Here is a 22,166-nt window from a genome sequence, read left to right on the forward strand (position 1 = left end):
TATTAGAATTTAGAAAAAAAATTATAAATAAGTTAAATTATACAATTAATTAAGAATTAAAAAAAATATATTCTCAAACTTAGAATTTACATTAAAGTAAAAATCAGTTAAGTAGACCTTAAGCTGAGCAATAAGAGCGTAATAAGGGCATTTTTTTTTGAATTAATAAATTAAAATTAACTTATAAAAAATAAATTGAAATTTAAAATCATATTTAAAACAATAAATTTTGGTAATCATTACATTAATTATAAATAATTTATAAATAAATATATAATTAAAATTTAGTAGTAAAAATTAATTTTTTATAATTCAGCTTGGGTAGTGGATACTTTAATAGTACAATTCGAACTTTACCTAAATCCGTGATAGATAGTAATTTTACTATTTAAATCATATTCGAATTTGATTATATTTGTAGTGTACTTAAGTTTATTTTATTGAGTCAAATAATATTAAGATATTCGATTACAAAATAACTATTGCCACACTAGGCTAAAAATGTAGCTTAGGTTTTCAACCTAGAAAAAGTTTGATAAGTTAAAAAAATTTAAAACCACATCATTTTCAAGCAACTAACAGTGTAACTGCGTGTTAGAATATATATGATTATGTATTGAAGTTTAAGTAAGAATGACTTTAATTATGTGAATTAACCTATAAGATAATGAATCGACTTCCTTCCAGAAAGCTGTCATTATCATGCCAGTAAATACATGCTACTTTGAATATTTCTTTTCCAATTTTACTTGTTCAAAGTTAGGGGTAGATGGGAAAGCTTTGCCTTTTTGACTTTAAAATGATCAAACAAATGGAATTCTACTATTGGCACCTCTGCAAAAAACAGGTTCTTCTTTGATTTTATATCGTTATTAATTGAAGGGCTGGATCCCCATGAACTAATTGACCGATACCCAATTATTTTAATGAGTAAAATGCCAAAGACTAACGACAAAAGAAAATAGTTTGTACACTCCATGTGGTTTCGAATCTGCTTTTAATTTCTCTGTTAATTTTTGTGAATAAATTCTGTTTTCCGAAGGGATTATACTGTTAATTTTTCTTACAAATTATCAATTTTTTTTTTTAGTTTTTGAATTGAGGATATTTGAAAAATTTTATTTAGGAAAATTAATGATGTAACCTTTTTCCGAGAACATAATATATTCACATAAACTAATTGGGAAGAAAAACACATTATGCTTATGAGAAAAATTAAAATTATAAAATTTATCTTATATAAAATATAAGTTTAAAGAAATAATAGTTGGGATACGAGCAGCATGCTCAATAGTTCATGGTACATCTTAGTATTTTTTTAAAAAAAAAAAATTGTTAGAAGGTACATTTTCTTTCTATCTTCTATCATTGTGGAAATAGTACTTTAAAAGTACAAATTAAAATTGAAAAATTTTGAAGTCATTTGCCTGTTTTGAACCAAACATTGTTAATATAGCTGTTTAAGATCTACTTAAGACCAAAAAGAAAATAATTAATGGTCTTAAACTCTTGATGGCATATGGCATATTCCAAGGGGAATAAACTCAAGAAAACTTGGGTGATCCAAACAATAAGAAAACCATAATGCAAATTCCATGATCTGTTGATCTAGATCTAGGAAATGAAACCCATCTTTGTTAAATATAGTGAGTTAATCAAAATCCCAAAGTCTTTCAATTCCCATGCACACTCCAAAAAAAAACCCCCAAAAAAATAGAAACAAAAATGTTCATGTGGATCCATGTGGGAAGCTGCTCCAATTGTAGCCCAACATGTTTTTCTTTTTTGTTTTGTTTTCCTATCTGCTGATAACAAGGTAGATTGCTTTAGTACCAAACATTTATTTTTCTCTTTAAGGGAACCATGTTTGACCCTTTTATATTATGTTAAGAAACATGTGCTGACACTAACTTTCTATTACCCTTTTTTTTTTATTTCCCAAACACTTTTACTTATTTCTCACTCCTAATTCTCAAACTCTTACCAATGACATTGACCCAAATTTTGTTTTGCTGGCTTTTCACAGCTTGACACACAAAAATTTCTTATATCTTAAGCAAATATGTGTAGAATAGTTAGAGAATTGAGTACATAGGAAGTACACTTGCACAAAATGGATCTTTTCCCCCTTTATTGTGGTTCATGAATCTTGAATTTTTTTTTGTGCAAAAAGACTATAAGAAAGTTGAGAATTAGATTAAGATATCTGTATAGGTTGATTTTTCTTTGGCAGCTGGCTCTTGTTCATGCTAGCCCATGACAGATATGTCATTTATAAGGCTGGCACATCGTGTTCTTAGGGCTGCTACTAACGAATCTCAATAATTAGATTTTAGGGTAAAAAATGTTGTGTTTGATGTTAACATTTTTTTACTAAGCCAATCGAATACGAGTGAAGGGTTTTGCTATCGATATTGTAAAACACTCGTTAAGGTGCTATTTATAAGTATTTTATCATACCCGATATAGTACTCGACAGATAATAATTTTAATGATTTTTGATACGTTTCATGAAAATATTGCTTTTAATAGCATATTTAGCAAAAAAACCCATAAAAAAGATTCAAGATTTGTATTGGTTAAGCTAGGTGGAAGCTCATTTAATGTGAGATGTTAGCAAAACAAAAAGCGGGATGGTGACATTATTAAAAAGATGAACACCCCCATGTTATCTATCGAAAAATCAAATGGCACAAAATGGTCCCAATGGAATCATAATATGTCTAAATCAATGCTACTATAAAGCTAAGGGCACGGCTCCTTCTTTGGTCCATTTTGTACACCAAACCTATCTATAGATAAGACACTACACCATGCCAATTAAATTTGTTACTATTAACTCAGAAACTTTACAAAATGTCAAACAAAAATATTCTGAACCTTAAGAAAGGACCACAACATATCAATTAAAGTTAAATTAATTTCTTAGGATATCATTGATGTTAAATTGGAGTTTTATAGCTTTGAATTTCATTCTCTCGCTTTTTTTTTTTTAATTTTCATAAAATGAAATTCCATGTTTTTCGTAGTCAGAAGACATGAAATTAATTTTATTATTTTGTTATTAATTTTAAAATGGATTCGACCTTATCTGTGATTAGTTACAAATTGAGGATCAAAAGCTACTAATTAGTCAAAGTTATCTCTTTATATTTATTTTTAATTGAATTAAAGTTATCTGCTAGTTGTCAATCAATATATAGTAGAAAATTACTTCAAAGAAAGGGACAATAAAAGGTACAGGAGAACGACCCTTCAAATAGGCTATGGCTGCCGACAGGCCTGGAAACACAAAAAAAAATGTGTATATGCACGAATATCCCCTTTCTCCTCCTTTTTTTTTTTGGACTTATATATAGCATTAGTATATAGTATTGATCTAGATCGATCCTAAATCTTATAATAATAGATCGACCTTTATGTTATTGTGTATAAAAATCATTAAATCGAGAGTCAATTCTTCGAGTTTGATTGGATATTTCAATAACGAAAACTTATCAAATTTTAATAAGAATAAATCGATTTTTCGACAGATAAATTTATAGGATTAACATGTAAAAAACCCTGAAATTAATATAAAAATCTGAAAAAAATTCGATTCTGAATTATATTTCAATACTTTGGATTCCTTTTGAAGATCCCTTGAGTTGTCGCATTGAATGGGGGGAATTATGTATGTAGATGAAGACTCCCTTCCTCTCACATGGTTTTTCCTCCTATCATAAATTTGAGACAAAATGGCCTTGGTTTTGCCAAGAAAGGGCGAATCCTTATACCTCATCTCTATCTCATTGCCTTGATCAAAAGTTTCCTATGTTCCCATTTTTACACCCTTTCTTTGGCGCGTTTCCGCAATTGAGCTTTTGTCCCCACTCCCTTTGTTCCCACCTTTGATTGAATTTTATGTTTTTTGCCTTTCTTTTTTTTGAAAAAAAAGACCCTCTTTTGGATTTTTTGTCATGATTTTTCTAGATTTTGAAATGCAATTATTAAATATTCTCTGGTATATCTCACCATCCATTGTGTGAAATCGGTTTGGTTTACTTTTATATTTTTCAATCAGTTCTTTTCGCTACATCTTTCATTATTGTTCACAAATTTAGTTGAAATCAGATTATGAATGATGTGGAACGACTGTGTCCTCGTCTTATATCTTGTATCACATTCATGCAATTAAAAGCTTTTATATCTTGCTTTCATTGATTTTTTTGATCAATACTTTCTAGTCACAAATTTAGTCGAAATCTGAGTATTACTTATAGGAAATGTGTATGTCGTTATCTTATATCTTGTATTATATTCATGCCATTAGAAGTTTTTAGATTTTTTTTAAGTGTTCACTTGTCTCGATTTATTTTTTTATGAAAAAGAATGTTAAAGGCAAGTAATTATTAGACAACGTTTTTGTCAATGTACCTCTACAGCATGGAACCCAAATTTATTATAGCAAATTAAAGGAAAAAAAATATATTTTTTTTTGCCAAAATCAAAAGGGAAGAATTAGTAGATGAGACCACCAAAAGGAAAACCTTATTCATCTTTCAACCAACAAAAGCAAAAGGTATAATTTGGACTGATCCAAAGAACAAGAAGAGATTGAGCTGCATTGTTCGCTTCAAATATTATAAGAATAACAATAAGAATTAGGCAATTGAAGCTTTGGGTCAACTAAAAGAACCCATTGCTTCATCAAAATACCTTATTCTTAATTTTAATGATAGTCAATTTTAATGTTAATTATTATTTTTTTGTTCATGTAGTAATTATCATGGTCATGTGACAGTTGATATGATCACATGATAATTGATTTAATTTATTGGCAATTTATAAAATGAGTCACGTGATTATGTTATATATAACAGCAAACAGGTATATCGCTAGACATTGTATATAATAATTATTTAAGTTTATAATTTGAGGAAAAAAAAGGAGATTTAAAGCTCTAATGGGAGATGAGGGATGTTCGAGAGTTTAATTTCTTTTTTAAATTAAAAATTTTTAAATTATTATAAATATTAATATTTTTAAATCTTCCTTTTTACTATTCATTTAATTGAAATGAAAGTCTTATCTCACCATTAACACTCCTCTCTTAGAAAGTGGGCAAAAGGATGGCCAAATGCCATATGGGATATGCTTTTCAAACGCATAGTGGGTTATCTCATTCGTGATATCATCCTTACTTCATGATATCCAAATTTGATATATATCTCTCCATCATCAAATAATCAAATAATACTTTTACATAATTAACAAAATCCACCAACAAATTTTCAAAATATATTTATACAAAACTTATTTAAACATAAAAATAATAAAAAACCCAATTTACCGTTTTGTATAATTATTTATTAACATATCAAATATTTTCATTTTGTTAATAAATAATTTTAAAGTTATTTATTTTAAAATATTTTTACATTTTTAGTTTTACGTATTTATGAGATTTTAATACTGTATCGAATATAAACCTGTAAAAATAAGATGATATTACCTAGTCAAGTGCTCGATTATAAATATTATACACTAACATTGTATGGAATATAAACCCGTAAAAAATTTATATAGGTGATACTGATACGTAGAATGCATTACATTGCATCCATTAATAAAACCATGCGAAATGTGAGATTAATAGTAAAAAACAATAATAATTAAATAAAAAAAATGAAAAGTCTGTTTGAAATTAAAGAAAAAAGAATTGCTAGTAAAAGAGAAGAGTTTCATACGGACAAGACTCCTTCCTCTCTCTCTCTCTCTCTTTTATATATATTTTTTTCCTTCTCAAACTTTCCTCCAGCTTTACTTCATATAATTTCCTCTCTCTCTCTCTCAAGCTTTTTCTCTTGATTCAGTCTGATCCCGCCTTCTCCGGCATTGGCGACGCCGAACTCCGGCTCCTGCATTTGGTCTTTCCATTTTTGTTAGAGTGAGTTTTGAATCTTTTATCTTTTTTGGAAGATTAAGATCTATATTTTTGAAAGAAAAAAATGGGTTTTTTTTTTTGAATTTTGCAAAGTGTAATTTGGATCTAAATTTTGAATTTTTATATGTTCAGTTAATTGAGAGCGATAATGACGGCGGAGGAGGTGACGGTGGTGCATGTGGCGGAGGAGGAGGTGGCATCGTCTTCATCCAAGGTTGAGATTGTGGTGGAGAAAGATAAGGAGGAAGAGAAGGAGAAGGAAAAGGACGATCTTTCCAATGGCGCCAATGGGAGTACTGTTAAGGAAGAAGGTGACGGTGACGGTGACGGTTACGTTTTCGTTAACGGAGACGAAGCAGTGCATGGCGACTCAGTGGAGTCGGATCTTGAGAAAAACGGCATTGGCATTGGTGGCGAAGATCAGGGAGTTGAGAATTTGGAGATTAAAGGAGAAGTGGAATCTAAATCTGATTTGGTTAAGGATTTGGAAGGAGAGGATGGATCTTGTATTGGAATTCTGGATCAGGACAAGGAATCAACGGAATTGTGCCACGTGGAGGGTCCTGTTGTCGAAGACAAACCGGAGGATCTTTTTGAGAGTGGTCCTGTTTCTGCTACTAATGTAGAAGATGGTGTTTCGGAAACTTCCAGGGCTAATCAGAATGGAGTCTCTGAATCGCCTGAAATTGTTTCTGATAGTAATGGAGATGGTTCAGCTAATGGTGTTGCTAAACAAACTGTTTCAGAAGCTGCTGCTGTTGATTCCAGTGGTAAACAGAGTGATGAGGTTTCTTCTGTCTCTGTCTCTGATAGTTATGGAGGTAGTTTGGCTAATGACAGTGTTGTCGATTCCAGGTCAAAAGTAAATGAGGACTCTGAAACGGCTGTAGCTGATGATGGTGATAGTAATGGAGGTAGTTTGGCTAATGATAGTTTCAAAGACAGTGTTGTCGATTCCAGGTCAAAAGATGATAAGGACTCTGAAACGGCTGTACCTGATGATGGTGATAGCAGTGGAGATGCTTTAGCTACTGATAGCGCCAAGGACACTGTTTCTGAAGGTGCTGTTGGTTCCGATCATGAACAGAATGGGGTTTCTGAATTGCCTGTATCTGATGATGGGGTTCCTCCTGTCTCTGTCTCTGACAGTAATGGGGATGCTTTTCCTAATGATAGTGCCAAAGACACTGTTTCAGAAGCTGTTGTTACTGATTCCGGGGCTGAACAGAATGATGGTGTTCCTGTCTCTGTCTCTGATAGTAACGGGAATTGTTTACCTGCTGATAGTGTGGAAGATACTGTTTCAGAAGTTTCCAAGCCTGAACAGAATGATGGTGTTCCTGTCTCTGTCTCTGATTCTAACGGGGATTGTTTACCTGCTGAAAGTGTGGAGGATACTGTTTCAGAAGTTTCCAAGCCTGAACAGAATGAGTCCTCTAACATAGTTGAGGCTGAAGCTGATTGTCATGGTCCTGTCTCTAATGGTAATGGAGACAGGACTGAACAAAATGGGTTCTCTGAAATGCCTGAAACCGTGCACCCAGACAATGAACCGGTTAAAAGTGAGGAAGATTTAACAGCTAGGGATGAGGTTCCTGTGCAAGGTGGGTTGGACTTGGAAGGTAATTCTGAACAAGGTTTGTCTCCAAAGGCTGATGCTGATTTAGAAAAAGATGCTGTTAGCGGTTCCATTTCTGATGAACGTGGAGAGGCCTTGCAGGATGATCACACTCAGGGTTTCTATTCAGAGACAGTTGTGATTAACGACTCAGTTGATTCAAGTCAAAACTCACAACAAGGTCAGTCTTCTGAAATCGTAGAAAGCACACCCTCCCCTGTTACAGATGAGAATGTAACTGTTGAAAGGGGTTCTAGTGATACAACAGCTGATTCAAATATTGGCACTGGGGCTTCTGCTGATTTTGTGGAAAGATCTCCCTCCACAGTTACACTCGAAAATGTAACAGTTGAAAGTGGTGTTGTTGATAATACGGCTGAAACATTACCATCTTCTACTGTTGATGATGAGAAAGCTGAAACTGAAGTCGTAAAGTCTGTTGATGATGAGAAGGCAGAAACTGAAGTCATAAAGTCAGATGAGAATAGCAGAGGGGGTTCAGATTCCCATCATGTTGAGGATTCAGAGGTAGAAATTAATGTTGTGAATGGTTCTGTTGATGATGATACTAAGTTAAGTTGCCTAGCCAATGGTTTGAAATCAGAAACAAAGATCAATTCTGATTCTATTGTCTCTGAAGAGGCTGGGGTTTCAACAGAGCTTGCTGAAGATAGCATTGAGCCCCACAATGTTGGTGATAAAGATGAAAAATTGGCTGTGGCTGATGTTCAAAGGGATAGTAGTCTGGCTGCTCCTCTAGGTAATGATGGGAAAGCACCTCCTGCAGTTGAAAATTTCTCTGCTGTGAGTAACAGGGATATTACTGGCAATGATGGCATTGTACATGAATCTGGAGTATCGAATAGTGATACTAATGGTAGTGAACAAAATTGTGCTGTCATAAATGAAGGAACTCAATCTGGTAGTGTTGCTAATGATGGTAAAACATGCAAAGAACAAGAGGGCATTGATGAGGTTGAAAGAAAAAGGCCATTTTACTTCTTGATCAGGATCCCAAGATATGATGACGAAGATTTAAAAGAAAAAATCAGACTTGCTCAGATTAGAGTTGATGAAAAAACTCAAAGTCGGGATGCAATTCGAATTGAAATGCAAAGCAAGAGGGTAAGGATCTTTATGAAATGCTTTATCATATTGCTAAACAACATACAGTACTTTGTTTTTTTTTTTTTTTCTTATGGTTGGTAAATGCTTCAATAAATAGGCCACTTGCAAGGAATATGGTGATAATTTTGATGCTGCCAGATCCCAAGAGAGAGCAGCAAGAGACTTGCTTAGGTCCAAACGCCAGGAAATAGATTCTATTCAGTCTGTGATTAACATTGATGATATTGATGGCAGGGTAAGCACCTTTTTTACTCCTTTTAAGGAATATATTTTTGTCTGAATCTGCTTTTTCATGATATGATATGATTATTTGTTCTAATTATATCACCTGTAAGCAGATACGAAACATGGAACACATGATACAACATGAAACGCTGCCTCTTAAGGAAGAAAAGCAGTTAGTTCGTGAAATCAACCAATTAAAGCAAGTTCGTGACCAGCTCTCTTCTAATAGGGGTAGGCATGATGAAGTTCAGCAGGGTTCGGACCAGAAAGAAGAAATTGAAAAGCGCCTGAAGGTAGTAATTTCAATTTGCCCTTTTTATTCCTGCCTTGACCCTTTATCTTTTTTCTATTACTTCTATTACCCCACTGAATAATGCATTCTATGATTATAGATCCACCTTATCGTGTATATTAAAGTTGTGAAGAATTACAGATGAAACTAGGGAGTCTTTCCTTGGCTTAATGTCTTTGATACTAATTAATGCTGGATGATATCCACTTTGTTAGCTGTTGGAACCATTAATCTTTGCTTTGTAGTGTTAATACTGTTTTTACTCTTCTGCATCTACAGTCTTTAAAGAAGGAAGTAGACCAATTAAAAGACAATCTCCTGAAGGCTGAGGCAGTCACTAAGGTTGCTAAGAAAAAATATTATGATGAAACTGAAAAGTTAAACAAGTTGCTGTCCCAGTTCAAAGCTGCAGATGACATTCGCCAAGAAGCATATGCACAGTTGCAGGGTTTGAAGAAACAATCATATGAGAAGGTACTTTAATAACCTTTAAGCCTTTTATATCATGTATTCGAAGACGGTTATCATTTTATCTTGCTGCCACGTGCATGCTGATACCTGGTGACCATGTGTGTACACTGAGAGATGCTTGTGATCATACATAGGCAGTTAGGTCTGCACATTGTGTTTTGAAACTTATTCAAATTGTTGAATCACATTGTGAAAATGATGAGATGAAGAAGTTATTGAGAATTAGTTTATGATGCATGATGCATTATTTGTTTCATCCTTTTAATTCAATATTGTAATTGCTGTAATGCTGTTTTTCCAATTCTTTTTTTCTTGCTGTATCTGGTGATTTGGGGAAGTATTATTGATGGAACTAAATTGGTGGTTTTATTATCTACTGTCAAACTCGTTTAAAGTCAATTGAGATGACTGCTTCTTATCTTCTAGACTTCTTGCTGAGGTTGATTACCATTCCTCTAGTTCGTTTTCAATTGAGATCACTGTTCTGATTATATATTGCTTATGGAAACTACTAAGCTGTTTTTACACAATGAAAGTAAAATTATTGATAAAATGAGGTTGAGCCTACTCTTGCTTGAAATCTGCAGAGCAAATATTTTTGGCAGTACAGGGATGATGCAAAGACAGCGAATGATTTGGCTTTGAAAGGGGATAAAGAGGCACTTCAAAATCTGTGTGTTAACCAGGTGAGCCCATAGCATTCGTTTTAATTCTTTTATACTAAAATTTTCTATGAGATTTTATCTAAACAGTTAATGGTTTAGGTGGAGAGAGTTATGGACTTATGGAACAACAATGATGAATTCCGTAAAGAATATATGAGATGCAATGTCAGGAGCACGCTAAGAAGACTGAGGACAATGGATGGCCGTGCACTTGGTCCTGATGAAGAGCCACCTGTAATTCCTCAAGTAGTGAATGGAAGAGTGGCTAAGGATCATACTGTGTCCAGCTCAACTTTGGAAGAACGAATACAAGAGAAACCAGTGCTTGCAAAAGCTGAAAAGACAAATGATAAACCTGTGACAAAGGCTGTGGAGCAAAAGAATCAGACAAGTAAATCAGAGAAGTCTGTGAAATCTGTTCATCCAGTAAGTGGCTCAACAACTGCCTCTTCCAGGGATGAAATTGAAGAGGCAAGAGATGAAAAACCAAAGAGAGCAAAGGAGGAAGAGGAATTGGCTAGGAAGGAAGAGGAATTGGCTAGGAAGGCAGAGGACTTGAGAAAGGAAGAGGAAGCAGCTAAACTGAGGGAGCAACGTCGGTTGGAGGAGATAGCTAAAGCTAAGGAGGCACTGGAGAGGAAGAGGCGAATTGCAGAGAAGGCCCAAGCCAGGGCTGCCCTAAGAGCTCAAAAAGAAGCTGAACAGAAAGAGAAGGTGAATTCCTTTGACAATACAACAATATTCTGTTCAGTCAGTTCTTCGTGAAGTATAATATTTTTGCTTGTGGCTGTACTGATTCAGCATAATTATTCTTTATGCAGGAAAGAGAAAAGAGGGCAAGGAAGAAGGAAAAAAGAAAGGTGGCTACAGCTGCAGCAGGGGATGCAAATGCCACAGATGAAGTCGAACCTGCTCCAGCTTCTGAAACTCCCACTGAAACTCAAAAAGAATCTGAAAACAAAGAGAAACCGGTGATTGTGGCAAAAAGGCCTCAAAAGCCATCGCAGTTCACAAAGCAGAGCAAGGCAAAATCTATTCCCCCTCCTCTTCGCAACCGGGGCAAGAGAAGGATGCAGCCATGGATGTGGGTCCTTCTCACCACCTTGGTTATCTTCGCCTTGTTGTTGGTCGGAAACGGTAACTTCTTTTCCAACTTTGGGCTGCCAAGGTTTTACTTCTAGATCTATTAATATTGGCTTAATAAGTAGGGTAATCAACAGAGGCTTGGTGGATATTTTCCATAGATAGGCAATTCTTTTGTGCTCTTCTCAGGGTGTTCTTTATTGTTATTATTATTATTATTATTATTATTTCTTATTTTTTTTCCCCTACTTTGTATTCAATTACCATAGTGGCCGTTCACGTCATTCATTAGATTGGTTTCTGTCAAATGCTAATATGAAAGAACAATTTCCCCTGGTATTGCTTCAAGTTGGTATTGATGATGATGCTCTATATAATAAGTAATATTGGTTTCCTTATCTCTTCTCCCTCCTTTCCTCTCTCTCTCTCTCTCTTTGTGTTTTATGTCAGAAAGAAGATCAATGTTGACAGATGATATTGAGAATCCCTTAAACTCATACCTGGAAAACTAACCTTTCTGAAAATGTGGCCTGGGATCCTTTGGTTATAAGATGGAAAGATCAGTCCTGCCTGATTTAATAGCCTAGGATTAAGAAGATAATAGGGTGAATACAGTATTGGTTAATATATAATCAGGTACTTGCATTATTTGACTCGATATAATTTTGTACTACTCGAGTTGATTAAGTAGAATGAGAATATCTTATAATCTGATTTGGATAGGTTCAGGTAGTTCATAGTATGATTATTATTCGAATTCAATTATACATATTAAATTTTAATTTTATGTATTAAATTAATTATTTAATTTTTATTAATAACATACATAAAAATTGATTCTAAATTTATTTTTATTGCCGATACGGATTTGAATTGAGTTTTTCAAGAGTATTAATAATCACCATTCGGGAATTAAGCAATGATTTATGTGATTAATTAAATTTTACACGGCTTTAATTTAAAATACTTCAAAATTAACAAGTATCTTACCCATTACCATATTCTAAGTTAGATTTCAGTGCTCCATGCAAAAATAACAAATAGGTCAGACTCACTCGTTCAATTAACACAGCTCTTAAGTGTGAATGAAACTCATGATTTACAGCCCTACCTTCACAGATGCAGGATGTTTTAGTACGAAAAGTATAACATTTTACTTTAAAAACAAAATATCCACAACTCTCACTAGGCTCTCCAATGTATCTCCCAAGTTTCCATCAGCCTCCTCCTAGAGGAAGACAATGATGGATATAGCCAAAATGCAAAACCAAAGTTAATCACCATACCCTTACTTTCCTTCATTCACTAGCATACTTTACAGTTTCTAATTTACAACCAAAAAGGAACATTAAGGATGGAAAGCTAGAATGGTTCAGCTTCGACCATGTAGAGATTTGCTTGCTTGTGAGGCCAGAGCTAATGCCTTGGCTCTGGTGCTTGTCATCATCCACTCCCTCTCTGCGCGACGCTGATGCTGTCTTGCATTCTTTGCACGCTTTGGAGCTAAGCGCATGTCTCTTTCCACAAAGGCGAGTCTAAATTTTTCCGCCAGGGATAACTCGTTGGGACTTGAAAGAGTTTGGGATATGGCCTTTGGTGTAAACCGGCAGAAAACCCATGTTTTGGGATCGATGTCCTTGATGATGGGATCATCCAAAGCAACATCAGGCAATGCTTCCCTGGGAACTTCGGTTCCTCTAAAGCTGAATAGTGATGGCTTTGGATTTACTATTATCCGTGGGCATTCGGTAGACAACATCTCCAGTGAGTCTTTATCAATCTTTGGCTGCCAAAAAAGAAGTGATAGGGTTTGTAACAAACACTCCGAAGAAGAAGAGCAAGCAGTAAAGTGTCACAAGATTGAAAGGACAAAGAGTAAAACTCCATAAGAGCGAGTCCATACCCACACAAGCCAACGCAAAGACTGTGCGCCATGACCAATCTCCATGGTATCAAGCTCCTCCCAAGAATCTCCCCCCACATCGTTCAGCTTTGGCTTCAATATGCCCAAGCATCTTCGGGCTGTAGACTCACTCGCAGGGCACCCTCTGCAATATTAACTTTGGTTCATAGCCTGTTATGAGGTTTATACCCCTAGTCAAACCCAAATATCGCCTTTCAAAGAAAAAAAAAAACCCAAATATCCAGTTCTGATTTCATTTCATGCTATTGAAACAGTAAAAAAGAGGTTGAAAGTACCAAGTCTAACTAGTTGCATGCATGAAAAACTTTAGTAAAATAAATTTCTATATGTTGAAAGTGTGACAAGTTCTGAAGATTTTAAAATGGTAGTGCCTTTTCATTCTTTGCAAACTAATACAGTTCAATCAAAATATTTCATGTCTGTTTATGCTACATACATCTCATCTGATATCAGCTTGGTACTCATAATGAACCCATAAATTCGCAGAACTTATACATTGAAAACTGATGAGAACTGCATGCTAAAAACCCCTAATGAATAAAGCGCATGCCGATGAGAGCTTACCCGCATCTCAACGTCTCCAATGAATGGCAGTGCTGCACAAGTTCTGATACACCATTGGCAGTAATTTTGTTGCATTGGCTGCGTTAAGAACTTGTCTCAGTAATTGATTTATTAATTGATTTCAAATGATGATTCCAACAATTCATACCTTATATCCACAGCACAAAGAGATTTGCACATTTCAGCTACTTTTGTTAAGCCGAAATCTGAAACATCTGAACCAGAAAGGTCAAGAATTTCCCACGAACTATCAGCTAAGGAGACAATGACATCATCATTTAGTAACTTTCTTCTCCTTGCAATTGCTGCCAATGTTATCTGCCATCATCCATTAATAAGCTTTAGGAAAATACTAATGCAAAGCTTCTCGAGCAACAATTCTAGATATCAAATTGGAAACATATCCTTAAGCAATTCAACAATGGATAAACTACAATTCTCCTAACCAAATAAATCAAACTAAAACCCTAAGGAAACAAATGATAATGCATTAATCATTGATAAGATGGAACTATCAACATATGCAAAATGTTGTTTACAAATTCATCATCAACTTGAAAGGAACAAAAGGATAAATTGATACAGATTCATCACTAAGCAATTCAACAACAAATAAACTCCGATTCTACTAACCGGAATGAACTGAACTATAACCCTAGGGAAACAAATGATAATGCATTCATCATCCATAGGATGGAACTATCAACCTAGGCAACAAATTGTTAACAAATTCATCATCAACCCGAAACGAACGAAAGGATGAATTGATAACATATCATTAAGCAATTCAACAACGAATAAACTACCATTCTCCTAACCGAAAGAATCAAACTATAACCCTGGGGAAACGAATGATAATGCATACATCACCCATAGGATGTAACTATCAACCTAATTCATCAACAACTCAAAAAGAACAAAAGGACGAAACTATAGCAAAACAAATCGTAACATATTCATTGTTACTACAAACAACTAAGGATGAACAGCTATCATTAAGTTCTTCACCTTAATATCCGCGGGAAAACTAACAGCAATCTCACTCAAATCCTCCACAATATCCTCCAAATGCCGGCCAACAACTCCGAGGCACAAGCTCACTAAACTAGGAGGTTTATTCTTCTCAACGCGTAACCCTATCATCAAAAACGTAATATTTTTTTTCAAAAATTTTCAATAAAAATAATAAATTTGCATTATTCTCTCGTTCCTTCAGTTTCAATCACAAACAGAAATTCCATAACTCTATTTTGCAATGATTAAATAACTTGAAAATTAAGAAATTTCAAGCGAGGGAGAAAGGAGACTACTGGAAGAGTGTAGAGAGGGGATCGAATGAGACGATTTGGAGTTCCGATCGGCGTTCAAATCGAGCTTCTTCAACGAGATTTCTAATGCTTTGGCGGCAGATTTTCCTTTTTCCATCAAAATTTTTCTTTCTCTCTTCGTTCTGATATTCCAATTTCGTCGAGAAAAAAGAGGCGATTGAGATTTGTCGGGGATTTGAATGAAGTTCGGTCCTTTTTGTTCTCTCAGACCACGAAACAATAGCCGACTTCTAACAAATTACAATTTTAAAAACAAACTCTTTTTCATGCTCCTTTTTTGGAAACTATATTTACTAAAAAGCCCATTGCTCCCACAAAAATGGAGGGTTACTTCGGTACTTTCTCTTCCTCCGACCAGTCTCTCCTTCCATTTTTTTCAAGTTTCAAAAATCCCAAAAGGCCGGCCTTTTTCCGTTCAAGTTTCTTCCTTTCGAAGCGAAAACGAAGAAAGCGTTCATGGTGAAAGGAGGGCAAAACTTGCCGGCTGACGTCATCCAAGTAATCGATCAGCTAGAGCGCCATTGCTTAGCCCCCGATGGATCTCTCGTCTCCAAATCCGCCTACTACGATCTCCAACTCGTATGTTTTTCTTTTAAAAATCTTGTTTCTTTTTCTTCAAACAATGCGATGAATGAATTCCTTTTAAATACTGTGACGAATTTCTATTTTCAGGCGAGAGAGGAGATGTCGAGAGAAAGATTACGTTACTTAGAAGCAATGGTGATAATTTAATTTAATTTCTCTGTATGAATTAATTTTCCTTCATTTTTTAAACATTTGTGAAAAGAAAAATGTAAAATTTTGCAGGCAATTTACTGTGAAGCAATAGCTATGGTGGAAGAGTATCAGCAAGCGGTTTCCGTGGCGAATCTCGGAGGGATTCGAGACCTTCAAGGTCTTTACCCACAGCTTGGATTGAAGAACTCTCCTCAGGTTTCAATTTATGTTAATCAATTTTTATGTTTTTTTTTTTTTTCATTGTTTGAGGTTAATTAAGAAAGTTATAGGATAAATGTGAATTACCTTTTGCAGCGAAAGGAAGAGTTAGATAGTAAACATATGATTTTGTTTACCTTATAGCAAAATGTATGATTTTACCTTTATAGGGAATACTTGTGTTAAAACCCGTTTTTCATTTGTTCATTTGTTCGTCTTTGATCAATCACGATTTTCCTTTTTTTTCCTGTATTTACTACTCCTTTATAACTACATTTTAAGAAGTGAAAGGTGAATTGCGAGAGGTAAGTAGCAAAAGCAAAAACTAACAGAGTGTTTATAGTTAAGAATCTGAGAAAAGCTATGCTATGTGTTTTATGAACTTTAGGTTTATGAGACTCTAGAGCACCGATTAGTTGTTGCTGAAGCAGCTCAAAGATTGAGACTTCCACTTATATCTAATGATGGGGAAATTCATGAGGAAGAAATTGAAAAATGGAGTATAATGTCACGGAGTTCGCTCGATAGTACCAGTACCAGTCTCACTATCAGCTCTAGTTCAAACTCAGTTAATTATGCGAATAGTGCTGCAGCTGCGAATAATGCTGGCGATTTGGGGGAACCTGGTGTTGGTGTGCCTAATCGCTTTCTTGGAATAACACCTGCTTATTTGTGGCAAACTCAGCTTCAAAGGGTGCCATTGTCAATGGTATGGAAACATTGTGTCATGGTGGCAGATGGAGTCTGAAAGTTTTAAATCTAAAAATATTCCCTGAATCTTTATTTACAAAATAGGTCCTTGCTTCTGTTGCCATATGATTTAATCATCATCTGCACTGGCTGAGGCTTCTTACAATAACATGATACATTTCTAAAATTTTTGTGAATTTGGTGATTTTAGGATATGGCTGACTATCATTTAGCTCTTTCAAGGGAGATTGATGTTCGTTTGAAATCTAAATGCGACAAGTTGGCAGATGCCTTCATTGATGATATTGGTAATTTCATGCATCCTTTGCCTCTCTCCCTTCTCTTATTATTCAGTTTATATATGCCAGTGCATTTTAGCATGCTGTTTGGAAACACCTCATCCTTCCTTCATAATGTTCTGTCCCTAAATTTAGTGTTGGTTTGAGAAATTAGTCCATATATCTTGTTGTCCATCATTTTATTCCAAGAGTCAGAGGCCTAGATAACTGCGGTGAAGTGCAAATTAGAATGTGGTCACAAATATATTAACATATTTGCCTTTTTCAATAGTTATGTGCCTGATATTACCATTGCTATCGTGCTGCAGACTCATCTTCTGGAAGTCAAAGTTCAAGTTCTCGCCTTCCAGAAAGGTTTGAGTTACTTTCTCTACTTCTTTGATGTGGTTGGTGTCACGCTATGCTTGATGTTGATCACGTGTTATAATATTTCATTTACCAGGGTTAAGTTGATAACTGAGGAGATTGAAAGGGAAGAAGCCGCTTTGCGGGAGGATCTCTATTCAGCAGATAGGAAATTTGCAGAATATTACAATGTAGGTGAATAGTCAATCCATATGAGATGGAGACACCTTTAAAAAAATGAAATATGAGATGGAGACAGTTCATTTTGTTAGATCTTTTGTCATCAGAGCTATAAGATAGTTTTCATTTCACTCGATGTTTTCGTGGATGACGTCATGCTTCTAAAAGGAGTTTGTTTTGTTTGCATGAGATGTGATGTAAAGCAATTTTCTCTTGACAGGTCCTAGAGCAGATACTCGGAGTGCTTATTAAGCTTGTCAAAGATTTGAAGTTGCAACATCAACATAAATATGTAAGCATTATGCTCAGGAAGTTCTTTTAATGTTTTTAGTAGTAGAATTTTTTTAAGGCGTTTTTAGTAGTAGAAGTAAATGACAGTAATGGTTTCGATATGTTTTATGTTCTTTTTCTTCCTTGGACTGATCTCTAAACTTGTCTTTGACAAATTTTATAGGATGAATTACAGAAGACATGGCTTTGCAAAAGATGTGAGACCATGAATGCAAAATTAAGGTTTGTTGCCCTATTTTACTTGCTATATTTGGATTGTTTGCTCTACCATCATGTTGTTTAGCATTTCTTTTATTTATGTTAAAGAAATATGGAAATAGCAAAGGAATACATATTCATTTGCGTTTATTTGATCTCGTGCACAGCGTACTTCTGCTCATCTTTCGAATTAGCCTGTCATATGTGCATTTATTGTCTCAGGGTATTGGAGCATGTTCTCTTGCTTGAAACTTATACTCAGGAGTCGATACCAGCATTGCATAAAATAAGGTAACTTTAAAGGGTGATGCACATAGTTATCAGTACTGCTTCAATATTGGGCTATAACCTTGTCTCACCTCGTTGCCAGGAAATATCTCCTCGAGGCTACTGAAGAAGCTTCTGCTGCATATAATAAAGCAGTATGTTCCACCATCTATCTTCTAGTTTGACAGTCAATTGTTAGAATGTACGAATTATTCTTATTTTCAAAACTGTGACCCTAACTCTGCCTCAAAGTGGGAAAATTTGGCAAAGCCGACTCCTGCCTATGGCTGTTTCTGTTTTGGTTGCCATTGTGTTCGTCCAAGTTTTGCTACTTTCTGTTTCCTGTCCTTTTTACATTATCAACTCATGTTTCAACAGGTGACACGTCTACGTGAGTATCAAGGTGTCGATCCTCACTTCGATACAATTGCAAGGCAGTACCATGAAATCGTGAAGGTAAACATCAGCTAACAAGTAGCAGTCTTAAACTCAATTTCCTTCGACAAACATTAACATCATCACCTATTTACAGAAACTGGAAAATATGCAATGGACAATCCACCAAGTTGAGATGGACCTCAAGCGCTTACCAGACCACGCAAGCACATAACTTCCAGATCCCATTTCCTTTTACCTGTCAACATTTCTGTATTGAACCCTTTTGTTGTACAATAGGTACTCAATACACTCAACGAATTTCGATCACCAACCTATTGCTTATTGTGTGCCATAGCTAAAATGTTCGTGTTGTTCCCTCTTCGGAGGGATCACTCGTTTTTCGATCACCAACCTATTGCTTGTTGTGTGCCATAGCTAAAATGTTCGTGTTGTTCCCTCTGCGGAGGAATCACTCGTTTTTGAAAGCTTTTTGTACAGCTAGTGATTGTTTTTGAAACAATGGTGCTTTTGTCATAAATAGCTGGTGGTGGGACCTTTAGCACCCCCCCACCGCCCCCTCTTGAGTACTGGGTAGAAAGGCGGCTGCACCCCTTCGAAAGCAGCTTGAGACGCGCACACTGAGCTGACGCACTTTGACTTGAGAAGCAAGTCATGTGGCTCTTGCACTCCATTCTTTTTCTTAAGAACAACGATTAAGACATGCTTATGGGCATGTTATGATGTCTAGTTCATCAATTTGGCCCTACTTGGTAATTATCATACTAAATTTTCACATGACAAACCTCTTTAATATGTTAAAAATCTTAAATGTTAAGATAAATTTTAATTATCATTTCATGTGAATATCACGATTTATATTAAGCAATAAAGAATTATTTGTTTTAAGTCGTTGAGTTTTATGATTTAATTTTATAAAAATAATATAAATATTTAATTATATATTAATATATAATCGATGTGACATATATGATATCATCGAATCGAAGTATAAGCAAAGCAAATCAAATTTGTTGGTAAGAAAGAGACCAACTTGCGTAGCATAAGATTGGGTAGCCACAAAAAATCAAATCAAGCCACCCCCGAGAACAAAAGTATTCCAAATAGATTTGGATTAACCTGGACCGTCTGTTGTTCTCCTTCAAACTTCCAGATTCTTCCCCCTTGTTCTTTCTTCTTTCCCTTAGACTCCACCCTGTGCGTCATTTAGTCTGTTATTACGCGTGGTATCCACGCCTTTATTTTTTATTATTATTATTTATTCCGATTAATTAGAATATTTATGCTGCAATCTCGACCTTCCACGAGTCAAGATTCTGATCTCAACCAATCCACGTGGACCAATCCAAACATATCCTTCACCCGCGGTTATGTCTCCTCTCCACGCGGGGACTCAACCGCCTATTTAAACACCCCCTTGCCGATCTTATTTTCCCATAGTAACCGATTGAAAGAAACCTTCCAAGCTCTCAGGTACGGTTCGGTTTGGTTCGGTTTCTGAGCCAAAGCCCACATTCGTTTTCGTCCTGTTTTGCTGGTTTGTTGTGTTTGATCATCGTATCTTTGTCTCTTGGAGTTGGTCTATTAGTGTGTTTTGTTTCATTTGTTATGGTAAAAGATTGGATCAATGATTTTCCTGGGTGATCTTTCTTCTTGGAATTTTCGTTTCTAGGCCAAAACCCTTTTTTGTTTTTGTCCCTGTTTTTCTGGTTTGTTGTGTTTTGATCATTGTATCGTTGTTTCTAGGGAGTTTTTTTATTGTGTCTTGTAGTTCTGGGGGAGGGTCTGATTCTTATTTCCCTTTAGAACCATGTTTAGTTTGTTGAACATGGCGAATTCGTGATTAGTTAGCTTTGGTTTTTCTAAAATCTTAAGGAAAAGTTGAATTCTTGATGTAATTGTGTTGATTTTAGCACTCAACATATGTATGATTGATGTTTGATTGGAAGAGATGTTTCGATTTTTAAGGTCTTGGGTAATCTTCTGTTTGAAAGATGGAATGGCTAAATGGCCCTGGTTTGGACCTGGGTTTTGTTTAAACACGTTGATCTTGAAAGAAAATTGTAGGTTTGGTTTAATAGGGAGTTCAGATACTAATGATACGAGGTTCTGCTTTTTTATGTCTCTTTGTATTTGATCATATCTAAATCTCTCTGCAGTGCTTTTTCTGCTTGTTAGTGACAGATTCAGATGTTTGATAAGCTTTTCAGACAGTATAAATTGTTGATTTCTAACAATTCATGGTTTGTTATTTCTTACAGTACTAGCGCTCAAGAGACAAGCAAGCACCCGTAGGTCGTTCCAAGTTTCTATTTAACTAAGTACATGGTTGATATAGGCAGCCAGATCCCCACTACTTTCGATCCATTCGCCGAGGCTGAGGAATTTGGTGGCACTGGAACCAAGGAGTATGTGCATATACGAATCCAACAGAGGAATGGAAAGAAAAGCTTGACAACTGTTCAAGGGCTGAAACAGGATTTGAGCTACGAGAAAATTCTCAAGTGTCTCAAGAAGGACTTCTGCTGTAATGGGAATGTCGTGAATGACAAAGAGCTTGGCAAAATCATTCAGCTCCAAGGTGATCAGCGCAAAAACGTGTCCCAGTTCCTTGTTAATGCTGGCATCGTGAAGAAGGATCAAATCAAGATTCATGGTTTCTAGGGGAAGTTCTTGCTGCTTTTGTCATGATTTAGGACTTTTATGAAATAAATTTCTAGGCTGTCTTTGTTTTAGTCTTGTCTTCGCACCCCTTGTTGGGGTGGACCAATAATGGAATCCAATGTTAAAGTTTCATTAATTATAATGGATAGTATTTGCTTTAAAGCTTTGCCTTTTATTCCTGTCTTGCTTCTGCCTTCTGGTCTCTGCTGGTGTTTCAGGTTCAGGACAAGCCAATTTAAAATCCTATGCACTATTAGTACTTTGGTACATGAACTTGGTTATCTTTATCATACGCTGCCTTCCCCTTTTGTTCAAATTTGGGCAATTGGTTCAACTGATGTTACACCTGCAATTTGGTCCATTTGGCCCGTAATATACGCTTTGCAACCAAACTTTTGTCTGTTTGAGGTTGGACTTTGACCTTGTCTGGCTCCAGGGCTTTGAGCCACCGGTTCTTTTGTACCAAGGCACTCCTAGAACCTTTTCTGTTGTTTGCCTTAGCTTTGCATCTATGTAGGATAGGGATGAATTAGAAAGCAAACGAATGAGAGCTCCCTGTTTCTGGTTGGCTTTGCCTTTGGGAGCTCCATTTCATTAGTCTACTTGAAAGCTCAAATGGCTGGGAGGTAGTGATTGGTATTAAGGATTTTGAGTCTCAGTAGGTGCTAGATACAGA

At 35.5% G+C, this 22,166-nt stretch overlaps 3 protein-coding genes and 1 pseudogene across 4 annotated transcripts; 3 read left to right on the forward strand and 1 right to left on the reverse strand.

Annotated features, from left to right (window-relative positions):
- The first annotated feature begins 5,770 nt into the window (after positions 1–5,770).
- On the forward strand, positions 5,771–11,806 carry LOC18593496 (calponin-like domain protein). Its single transcript, XM_018125115.2, has 8 exons — positions 5,771–5,929; positions 6,059–8,669; positions 8,770–8,907; positions 9,011–9,190; positions 9,469–9,663; positions 10,248–10,346; positions 10,425–11,039; positions 11,147–11,806. Exons 2-8 carry the CDS (start codon positions 6,075–6,077, stop codon positions 11,504–11,506), a joined length of 4,182 nt encoding a protein of 1,393 aa, XP_017980604.2. The 5' UTR covers positions 5,771–5,929; positions 6,059–6,074; the 3' UTR covers positions 11,507–11,806.
- A 660-nt stretch (positions 11,807–12,466) lies between these two features.
- LOC18593497 (RNI-like superfamily protein) lies at positions 12,467–15,588 on the reverse strand. The gene is made up of 6 exons (XM_007020751.3): positions 15,207–15,588; positions 14,905–15,032; positions 14,045–14,214; positions 13,897–13,974; positions 13,312–13,456; positions 12,467–13,194 (listed from the first exon to the last, which is right to left on the reverse strand). Exons 1-6 carry the CDS (start codon positions 15,319–15,321, stop codon positions 12,781–12,783), a joined length of 1,050 nt encoding a protein of 349 aa, XP_007020813.3. The 5' UTR covers positions 15,322–15,588; the 3' UTR covers positions 12,467–12,780.
- A 1-nt stretch (position 15,589) lies between these two features.
- AUG4 (HAUS augmin-like complex subunit) lies at positions 15,590–19,328 on the forward strand. Its single transcript, XM_007020753.3, has 13 exons — positions 15,590–15,803; positions 15,897–15,944; positions 16,032–16,157; positions 16,549–16,869; positions 17,062–17,158; positions 17,458–17,503; positions 17,592–17,685; positions 17,895–17,966; positions 18,129–18,187; positions 18,386–18,454; positions 18,534–18,585; positions 18,809–18,886; positions 18,963–19,328. Exons 1-13 carry the CDS (start codon positions 15,681–15,683, stop codon positions 19,038–19,040), a joined length of 1,263 nt encoding a protein of 420 aa, XP_007020815.1. The 5' UTR covers positions 15,590–15,680; the 3' UTR covers positions 19,041–19,328.
- An 810-nt stretch (positions 19,329–20,138) lies between these two features.
- LOC18593500 (protein translation factor SUI1 homolog pseudogene) lies at positions 20,139–21,652 on the forward strand (annotated as a pseudogene). The gene is made up of 2 exons (XR_016027375.1): positions 20,139–20,299; positions 21,088–21,652. The product of XR_016027375.1 is annotated as a protein translation factor SUI1 homolog pseudogene (transcript).
- The last annotated feature ends 514 nt before the right edge of the window (positions 21,653–22,166 follow it).

The sequence above is a fragment of the Theobroma cacao genome, chromosome 7 (genome assembly GCF_053813885.1).
Source record: "Theobroma cacao isolate CCN51 chromosome 7, ASM5381388v1, whole genome shotgun sequence".
Lineage (NCBI taxonomy): Eukaryota > Viridiplantae > Streptophyta > Magnoliopsida > Malvales > Malvaceae > Theobroma > Theobroma cacao.